The 10,000-nt window shown below is 39.7% G+C and overlaps 1 protein-coding gene across 4 annotated transcripts in view; it reads left to right on the top strand.

Moving 5' to 3' along the window:
* The window catches only part of LOC122246086 (uncharacterized), an 845,287-nt gene extending 835,325 nt beyond the window's left edge, over positions 1-9,962 (top strand). For all 4 annotated transcript variants that reach the window (XM_086552617.1, XM_086552615.1, XM_086552616.1 and 1 more), the window contains exons 8-9: positions 5,013-5,195; positions 6,221-9,962. In XM_086552617.1, coding sequence (XP_086408743.1) covers positions 5,013-5,195; positions 6,221-6,597 — 560 coding nt within the window. In that variant the 3' untranslated portion in view covers positions 6,598-9,962. The remainder of the gene's footprint in view (positions 1-5,012; positions 5,196-6,220) is intronic.
* The last annotated feature ends 38 nt before the right edge of the window (positions 9,963-10,000 follow it).

Raw genomic sequence — 10,000 nt, 5'->3', positions numbered from 1 at the left:
TGGTGTTTGATGTTCACGGGGCTGTGTGACGCTAACATAATTACCCGATGCCTTTGTTAACTGCTTGTGTAGACTCAAATAGTGTGTGTGTGTGGGAGAGAGAGAGAGAGAGAGAGAGAGAGAGAGAGAGAGAGAGAGAGAGAGAGAGAGAGAGAGAGAGAGTGCAAACATTTTTGCCACTTCTTTTGGTGAATATATAGTTATTTCTTATCCCTGCCTCCCTCTCTCCCCCACTCCCCAGACACACCAACTTCAGGTTCACTTTCCACTTCACCTTCACGTTCATCTTCTTGACCTTTTAATCTTTGGGAGTGTTATACATCGCTGCCACCCCCATCCCCTACCCTATATACCCCTCCCTTCCTTCCCTCCACTTCCCCTCTCCCTTACCCACTACCATGCGCTCCCCTCCTTCCTTCCCCATCACCTCCTGCCCCTCCCCCTTCTCTCCCCCTGTACACCCATCCCACTCTCCCTCCCCCTACCAGCTAGCACCATACATCCCCACCCCACTCCACCCTACCCCCTCCCCCCACGTTCTTGTCGCGTCTCCTGTCCGTCGTCTTCGCCAGCCTCCCGAGTCTATTGCTGGGATGGGGACTGTGTCACGCTCACCGTCACGCGTTCGCTTGTCATCTACGAGGAGAGAGAGAGAGAGAGAGAGAGAGAGAGAGAGAGAGAGAGAGAGAGAGAGAGAGAGAGAGAGAGAGAGAGAGAGAGAGAGAGAGACGTTAGATGGGTGTGCTTTTGGCGTTTTTCTTTTTTCTTTTCTTTTAAGAGTGTGTGAAATGATTGAGCATATGATCTGTTTGAAAGAGATCTGTCTGTGTGGTGTTTAGCGTTTTGACTGTTTTTCAAAATGGGGGTATTTGTTAGTCGCTTTTGTCACTTGACAATGCCGAAATAAGCATGATAATTTATTTAAGAGCCTGATGTAGGAGGTAAATAAATCTGCATACACGTAAAGAAACAGACAGGGACAGGGACAGATGCAGACAAAAAGAGAGAGAGAGAGAGAGAGAGAGAGAGAGAGAGAGAGAGAGAGAGAGAGAGAGAGAGAGAGAGAGAGAGAGAGAGAGAGAGAGAGAGAGAGAGAGAGAGAGAGAGAGAGAGAGAGAGAGAGAATGAGTGAATCAGGCAGAGAAGGAGAAGGAGTCGGGGAGAAACAGAAAAAGAAGAAGTATAAGAAAAGGAGGGACATAGAGAACAAAGAGAAAGAGAGAGAAAAGTAGACACACAGGCGGCTTCTAAACCTTACAGTGATTAGGCTTTCATAACGAGGCTGTTTAGCATACGCCTCTGTTCCCTTCAGGTAACTCGGCGCAATAGTTTCCAAGGCGAATAGCCTGGTCAGTTGCAGCCAGAGTTTCGAAACAGAAATGAGGGTAAAAGAAAAGGAGAGAAAAATGGCTTTGCAAAATATATGCCGTTCAGTATTCCCAGTGGTGTAATATTTTTTTCTTTCTTTTTTTTTCAAAAATATTGGAAATTTTATTATCTGCTTTTAAACTTGTTGGGAGATTCAAATTCATGCTGTATATAAATATCAACGGACGTACCTCCACTTCGGCTGTAGCTTATGCAACATTGTGTAAAAAAAACACAATATGGCAACTCATGACATAAAGCAGTCGACACTGGACTTTCCTCATCGTTGTTATCACGTTTATTCTTTAAGATTAAGTGTCATTGTTCATTCATACATGCATGCACGTATCCTGATACACATGCGCCCCCCTCTCTTCCCTACACACAGAAATAAATAGATAAAATGTATACTGAAGATAGCTAACTAGCAAGATGGATAGATCGAAAAAGATACAGATATATAGACGAAGATGTAGATAGTCATAAACTCACACTCTCATACAAACAAAAACACACACTTGGTCGCACTATCGTGGCACGTATTATATATATACATATATATATATATATATATATATATATATATATATATATACATATGTGTGTGTGTGTGTATGTGTATGTGTATGTGTGCGTGTGTGTGTATACAGATGTGTGTGTGTGTGTGTGCGTGCGTGTTTATGCATGCGTGTGTGCGTGCGTGTCTGTTTGTATGTATGTGTGTGTGTGTGTGTGTGTGTGATTGTGTGTGTGCGCATGTGCATATACATGTACACTTATGTTTACGGGCATATTTAATTTGTGGGTTAGGAAAGCCGTCAGGAGGAAGATAAACTCTCCCCCAAATATTTTCTCCAGCATTAAACGTAGGAAAATTTATGTTCAATAGAAGGATAAATTATGCTCCAAAGGATATTTCATCCACGAGAATTTTATAGAGAGGGAGAGAAAGAAAGAAAGAAAAAAGAAACAAGTCAGCTTTAACGGTTTGCCTTTATTTTTTGTCTGAGAAAAGTTGGTTGCTGAATGAAATTCGGTAGACATTTTGAATTGATGGTTCAGTCGTTAATATGATTTGTTTTGGCGGTTAATATCACCTGTGTGTCCTTAATTATTCCGAGAGTGATTATTATGTTAGGTTAATTTCACCAAGGACATTTTATGCTACTCAATATTCGATATTTGAGTCCCATTGATCAAAAGGCTCGATTCATAAATATCATTTACTTGCCACACGGGCTGCTCATATCTGGTCTTTCCATTGCACAAGGAATACAAATTCGCCATAGAAATTAATACACCCCGAGGCCAGAAGCAACGGCGCGACACAAACGCCCTCAAAGTCACGACATACCGCCACCCACTTCACATATTTGATCAGTTTCTTCGCCAAAGTCGGACACAGGAAACGAATGCCAGGTATGCCGCCGCGAGAGCATTTTACTGGCAAGAGAAGAATGTTGCGTTAAATTCACGACCTTGTAACTGTCGCCTTTCGTGTCTAAGACTAACGTCGTTCGAGTGATGATGGCGTGAGATTTGGCTCAGCGCTTAGCTCGGTCTGACGGTTGACTCAGAGGAAGGAGCTATTAATCAATTTGCAATATGAAAGCCAGACTCTGTCTATCAGTGGTGTGAGAGAGAGAGAGAGAGAGAGATCATTCATTTTTCTTTTCATTTCCATTCCCGTGACGTTTCTGCCACCTTCCTTTATTCCTCCTCCGTTTCCCCCTTGACCTCGACCCAATTTCTCTCATTCCCAGATTTATCCCAATTCTTCCCTATTTCCTCTGGCGAAGGTAATGGCGACGAGGGCTAGGAAAACCGCCTAATTGATAATGAGGGAGACCGGGAAGCCGAGGGGAGAAATTGGAGGGAAATGCTGAGGGAAAATGTCTGATGGAGATGGTAGTCATGAGTAGTCGTGTGGAATGTGGCTGCGGGGGTACTTCCGTGCGTGAAGGGGGAGGGGAGGGGGGGGTGCTGTGTGTGTGAGTGAGTGAGAGTGTGTGAGTGTGTGTGAGTGAGTGTGTGTGTGTGTGTGTGTGTGTGTGTGTGTGTGTGTGTGTGTGCGTGTGAGTGTGTGTGTGTGTAATATGAAGTGGTCTTGTGTGTGTATAGACAAGTTATAATACTTGACAGTGGTGTTTATTTGTATGTTTGTGGAGGTATATGTGTAGATAAATGATGAGGTTTGTCAATGTAGCGTGGCGGTTGCTGGTGTTTTCTGTGGCGGGTCCAGTTCATGAAAATGATAATCATATTGAATTACAAGTGTGTGCGTGTGATGTTGGTTAAACCGATGCATATGGATGATGCCAAATATATGCATCATGGTGATATACCTGACGATGACGATTTCAGTATTGTGTTCGTTAAGTGTTGTGGTATCAGACACGTAATTTGCATAGTTACATTGGATTGTAACCCTTAAGATTTCTTAGGTCGTAGTGTCATAGAGAAAATTATTATAGAGAAACCTTGAGGCTCGTTGTTTTATCAATGCTTGTTATGTTTCTCTCTTAACTGTAATACAAGTTTTAGGTTATCCTTTTTTTTTCTCCCGAAAAAAATGTATCAAATTGTAATTGAATATTTGTTTGTAAATATCAGAAATAATTTTTTTTATTCGTGTTGATGCTATTGTATGTAGCCTCTTTATTAAAAAAAAAATAGATAGATATGTCTGATCTTCAAAATATTAAACCCTACAAAAGGGTACATAGATAAAGAATGAAAATAAAGGATAATGTCAGGTAAAACCGACAACAGAGAAACTATGTACATTCATGCATTTATTTACATATTAAAAGCAAAGATGCACTTTTAATCTGTTAAAATTGGCTTTGCTTTTAAAATATGCAAAGTAGTGCCTTCGTTTTCCTTCATTATGCTTAATACCATGTTTACCTGTCTGATTTAGTTAATTGATTAATAAATTCGGATATTGGTAGGGGGAAAGTTGCAGAAATTGCACGTATGCGAGAGTCAGGATCAGGTTAGGAAAATGGCCTCGCGTGCGCAGCCATCTTCCGTTTTCTTCTCGATCTTGTACCCTGTTGTTACTGTTTATATTACCCGAGGTTTATTCTGCGGTCTTACACCCGGGGTATAGTTCATGGCCAGATTACAGGAAATTATTACAGGGGATGGCGGCGGCTGCGGCTGTAACGGTGCGTGTGGCCCGGTTTCCGCCCCCGTTTATTTTGAATCCGCCGCGGCCGCCGAATCCCGGGCCAAATTGGCCAACTTCTCTCGACCATCTCTTTTCTCTCGTTTATTGAATTCGTGCACTTGTCCCCGTGCGAGAATGTTGAGAATTTTTTTGTTCATGCAATTAAGGGCGAGGGTGGTCAATTCCTCTGGCGTTTTAATGCATTAGTATGCGCTGTTTATTACAGTATGCCTTCCGACCAACACATTATGATAATTTCGCCAAAGGTAATAAGTTGTGCTAATCCCTCTCTTTCAGATGCCTTGTTCACAAAAACTCAAAACATTATCCTACTAGATGTCCTGCAGGCCCCCCCCCCCCCAAAAAAAAAAAAAAAAAAAGTAAATTAAATAAATAGATAAATAAATAAGTAGGCCTACCCGATAGCCCTTCCATTCGTTTATCTAAAGCCAAGTCTCCTCTTCCACAGGCAACAACTTCCGCTGTGACACCCGCCTGAGTTGGATGTTCCGCCTCCACAACACCACCAGGAGCCACAACGTCCGCATGAACCTGGAGTCCGTGATCTGCTACCTGGAGGCTGGCACTCTCCCCCCGAGGCTCGATGACCAGACCGTCACCCCCGCTTATGAGACCACCACGCTCGGCATCGGTGCGTTGGCTTCAATTCACGTTCAGTTATTCTTCAGCATTATCATCATAATTGTGATGATATCAGTAATAGTAATGCCAGTAGTATAAATGGTAATAACTAATGATGATGATGATGATAGAAGTAGTATCAGTATCAATATCATCAATATGATTGTAGTAGTGATAATGATAATCATTTGCAATAATAATGATACTAAGTGATAGCTACATAGATAAGGAAAAGGATTTTGCCATCTGTGCATCACTCTGCCCATTTATCATTATGTTCTGAACCAACAGTCTGTTTTTTCGTTTTTAGTGGGAATTAGGCTTATGTGTACCTTAGAGCCTCCATTTATTCTAATTTGATATAATCTGTAGGCACAGACGTGCTAAGACCTTCCGAGGGGCAGTGGCTCAGTTGACGAAAAGCCTTTCTTTAACATTTGTAATGAAATCCGGAATGCCATGTTGGTTTATACATATACAAATATACAAAGGATAATATTAAAACTGCATTCGGTAAATATTTTTTAAAGCTATTAGATTCACTTCATTGGCTACCTAAGCCATCATACTGCTTATGCTATGTATTGAGAAGACGAAGCTAACATTTTCCAAATGGTTGAAGCCTGATTTTTGTAATGTTGAAAAACTGACCCAATTAGAGACGATAGTAACTACGCCTCAATACTACTTGAGTGTACCCTCAAATTATGGTATTACAACCTTTTTCTATGAGGTCTTAGATTCCGTCAGTTTAAAGGAGTAACTTTTGTAAATAAATCTGGCGCAATGTCGATAGTGTTGCTAACTTTGATCTCTATCTCTCTCTTTCTTACACACACACACACACACTCACACATACACACACACACACACACACACACACACACACACACACACACACACACACATTTATATATTACCGTAGAGAGCACATGAGCAGAGAACGTGCTATCCAACCATTCAAATGTCTTGTTCACTAGTCATTTGAATGGTGAAGTTCAAGCTCCGTGAAGGCTGACTACCTCGGCTTTGCAGGTCCCATGGTGAAGCTGTTCGCCCTGCGGGAGTCCGAGCTGCCCGACCCCATGCGCTGGATGCAGACCGCCGAGCCCGACTGCGACGAGGAGACGCAGCAGAAGGAGAGCGAGGCCGCGGAAGATGACGACGCGCAGAAGAGGCGTGGACGCGGCCGCAAGAGCAAGAAGGTGCAGAAGAGCAAGGCGCAGAACGACATGGCCCCCGTCATGGCCGAAGACGACCACCCGCAGGACAGCACCAAGGTCGTGATTGACCCCCCCGCCCCAGTGCAAGAGGAGTCCCGCGCCTACGACTCCGGTACCAGCTGCCCCCAGGCCGCGATGGCCCCTCTCCTGGCACTCTGCTTGGCTCTCCTCTATGCACGTCCACACTGAGATCTATTACCGAGGTTTTAGGTCATTAGATTTTTAATGTCTGAAGTGATATTGGAAACAAATTCAGTCTTTTTTTTTTGGAAGTTTTTTCGCCCACTGACATCTCAGATATGAATGATACCTTTCATTTCATATGAATTTTACAGACATGTTGCATCGCATTCTGACTTGTATAAAAACAAAAAAACAAAAAAAACTTATTGCACAGATAAACATAGATAAAATGAATCTGTGGAATGCAACAGGAATTCTCATCATGGACGTGCCAAAGTTTATGTTGTTTAAAAAAGTATATGATACTCCATAAGATGAAGTGCTTCAGGATTTTTTTAATCATTATTTTTGGGTATAAGTGTTGTCTCAAAACTTCCCTCAATAAGTTGCTGTGTCCCTCTGCCTTATTCCCTTAACCTCTAAACCTCAGCTAATGTTTGGTCTATGAAACAATACCTTTTGCCAGTTCACTTGCTCTTTTGTACATTGATAGAAGAAAGTATACAATCACTGTACAAAGGAAAAATGCAAAAAAAAAAAACAAAAAAAAAATGTAGATTTAATAGCTTTAGATAAAAAAAAACAGACTGTAATCTTTATATTTCCATTCATGTTACGTATTACCCATGTAATGTGTGTACAAATGAGTTGCCTGGCCTGGCAGTTGATTGATTATACTCTGCCTCTTGTTCCCTTATGATTCTTGTTTCTTTCTCTTGTATCTCCTGTAACTCCCTTTTGTGTTCACGAGAGCCTTAATTCCTATCCTGTAGGTATTTCTTGACCATAGATTAGTTTAAAAATCCTTTGATCTGCCTTCTGTAATTAGCCAATATTCATCTCGCTCCGACTTTCTACATCTCTTGAGTAAATCAACTGTCAAACTAAAATAAAAAAAAATAAAAAAAAATGTGTAAATGATGATTGCATAAGGGAGAGTACTACTGTACATGCTTCACAATTATGTACATAGCCTTGGGTGTGCTGACTGAACTATATTTTCTTACTGATGTATAACAATCAGTATACAGTACATATAGTTGCCACCTACCAAATCCTGTTGGAAATGTTTTTTTTTCTTTCTTTCTAATTTTTAACTTAGCCTTTAAGTTAGTTATTATGCTGTTATTTTCGTTATGTGTATTTTTGACGCGTTGTAATGAATTTCATTATGATCCAGCAAAAAGCTGCAAATACAACCACAGTTGTTTACACTCAAAACTTGAAAACTAAATATTTTGCCAAACCATATACACTCATGATAAGATATAAATGATAAAGACTGTTTATATGAATGTGGTAAAGTAAAGGCATTGCATTCAATATTAGATTACATACATAAGAGAAATTAATAATTCTAAAAAAAGCAGAAAGTTACATCACTTTTGCATCAATAAGTAATGATCCCAAGTTTACCATGCTCTCAGGTCATGTAATGTTCACTGCCCTTGTTCCATATTGCTTTTTTATTTCTGCCCTTTGTTGCTTTAATATTGACAAAACCATTCTTGTCAGTTGGAGATTGTATAAGGAGTTTAGCCGAGATCATGCAAAACTCTGTACTCGATTGGTTCTTAAAGTTGTTCCTTATCTGTGAGTGTTCATATTTTCTTTCCATTCTCCCTCTGCTTGCTCAGAATGTGTGAACCTCCTTCTCAGTTATAGTTACTGGTGCAAATCTGTAAATGTGAAAAATAAGGAGTGACATCTTTATCATATTGCAGTCAGTTCAGTTAAGAACAACTGTTTACAAGACCTATATACACCAATGGCTTTGATAGAGTGTATGTCTGTTTTCACAATGAAATGTGAAAGATGGTGCTTTAATATTGCAATGAACTGAAAGTTAACCTACATCCCTTCAGCGTGCTTGCACCTATGCCTTACGAAAGATTCAATTGAAGGTCATTTTTTAATTTCATTTTTTTTTTCCTGTATGTCATTTCCCTTGGGATAGTCTTATAGTAGCGAGTTTATGAATGTTTTCAGCAGGTGGTTACTATGTACAGTAGTTTTAACTAATGTGAATGGTAGATTGAGAGATAGAAGTGTCTTGGACAGAGAAGCATAATCTAAAAATTGTTTCTCCGAAGTTACAAGCTCCTCCATGACACTCCAAATTTCCCACAGCCTCATGGATATAACAGTGTAGGAACTGTATGAGTTTTAGTAATTTACTGGTTATTTGATATTCCTTTTTCACATTATTGTAGTGACTGTTTCTTTGTGTAAATACTAATAGTCAATGTAGGTTCTAGGTGAGTAAAGCTATCTAATTATTAAAACTCATATTAAATAGGGTTCTGGGGTAATCTATATGAGAGGGTATCATTTACATAGGAGCTTTTATTTACATCATTAATCATGGCTGTAATTTGCTATGTATTTTCCAATTTACAATCCATGATCATGCATAATTCAAAGCTCTACAAGATGGATTATCAAAATGTATCCAAGAGAACTTCATTATCCAGAGGACAATGATTTACAGCTTCTCTGATATAAAGTAAAAAAAAAAAAAGATAATGGAAAGTACAGGATACTGGTATATATCTTTTGAGAATCTGTCTTCTTGCAGTATGATTCTTCTCATTGTTTTAATGGTTTGGGCTAAAGAGGTAGTAATAGCAAGCGGTTTCTGATTAGTTGCTGCCCTTTTTGCAATTTGGAAGATTGGTATAAACCATGGGACACTTGAGCATTACTACTTCTGTCTTGGTTCAACCCGGTCCTAGATATATATATGAAAACATGCCATAAACAGAGCCTAAATAATGCCGCTTGCTTCCACTGACTGCAGAACCATCGCAACGTTGGGTCTTAAAAATGATGTATTTTAAGTGTACTGTTTATGCCTAGATTCCGGATAACCTTTGAAGCAGATCTTAACGTGGCACACTTTTACTTTTTTCTTTTTTTTCATATGATTAGGTTGGTTTTGTAGTGTTCTAGTAGTCCTCAGAAAAAAATGAAAAATAGTTTGGCAGAGAATCAAATTGATTATTGTTGTTTCTTACAGTATTTTTTTTTTTTTTTTGCACTGTTGAGGGACAGTATCTGAAATTTCTGTTGATTTGCCAAAAAGGTTTTCTAGAGTACAGGCTTATATGTACTAATGATAATAAAAATGATGTTCCAGACACCTTGGAAACATTAGCCATACTACAAAAAATGAAGAGCTTGTTGTTATTTTCTACAAATGTGTCTTCTCTGCTAGCCAGCCCATGGACTAGTTTTTTGGTCTAGTTCTAAGGCTTGCTAGTTCTAGTCGTTTGGCTAGAATGAATGTTTATTAGCGCAGATGAATGTGCAGCATATTGGTTATAATGTGTGCAAATAATTTCTCTTGTTTAATAAAATCGTGTCGTGGATCTATTCTTATTTGTCTAACCTACAGAAAAAAAATGTC

This window comes from Penaeus japonicus, unplaced genomic scaffold (genome assembly GCF_977035675.1).
Source record: "Penaeus japonicus unplaced genomic scaffold, GWHDUDI00000001_assembly GWHDUDI00000027, whole genome shotgun sequence".
NCBI lineage: Eukaryota > Metazoa > Arthropoda > Malacostraca > Decapoda > Penaeidae > Penaeus > Penaeus japonicus.
Note: the sequence above shows the minus strand (reverse complement) of the source record. Positions and strands in the feature narration are given on the sequence as shown.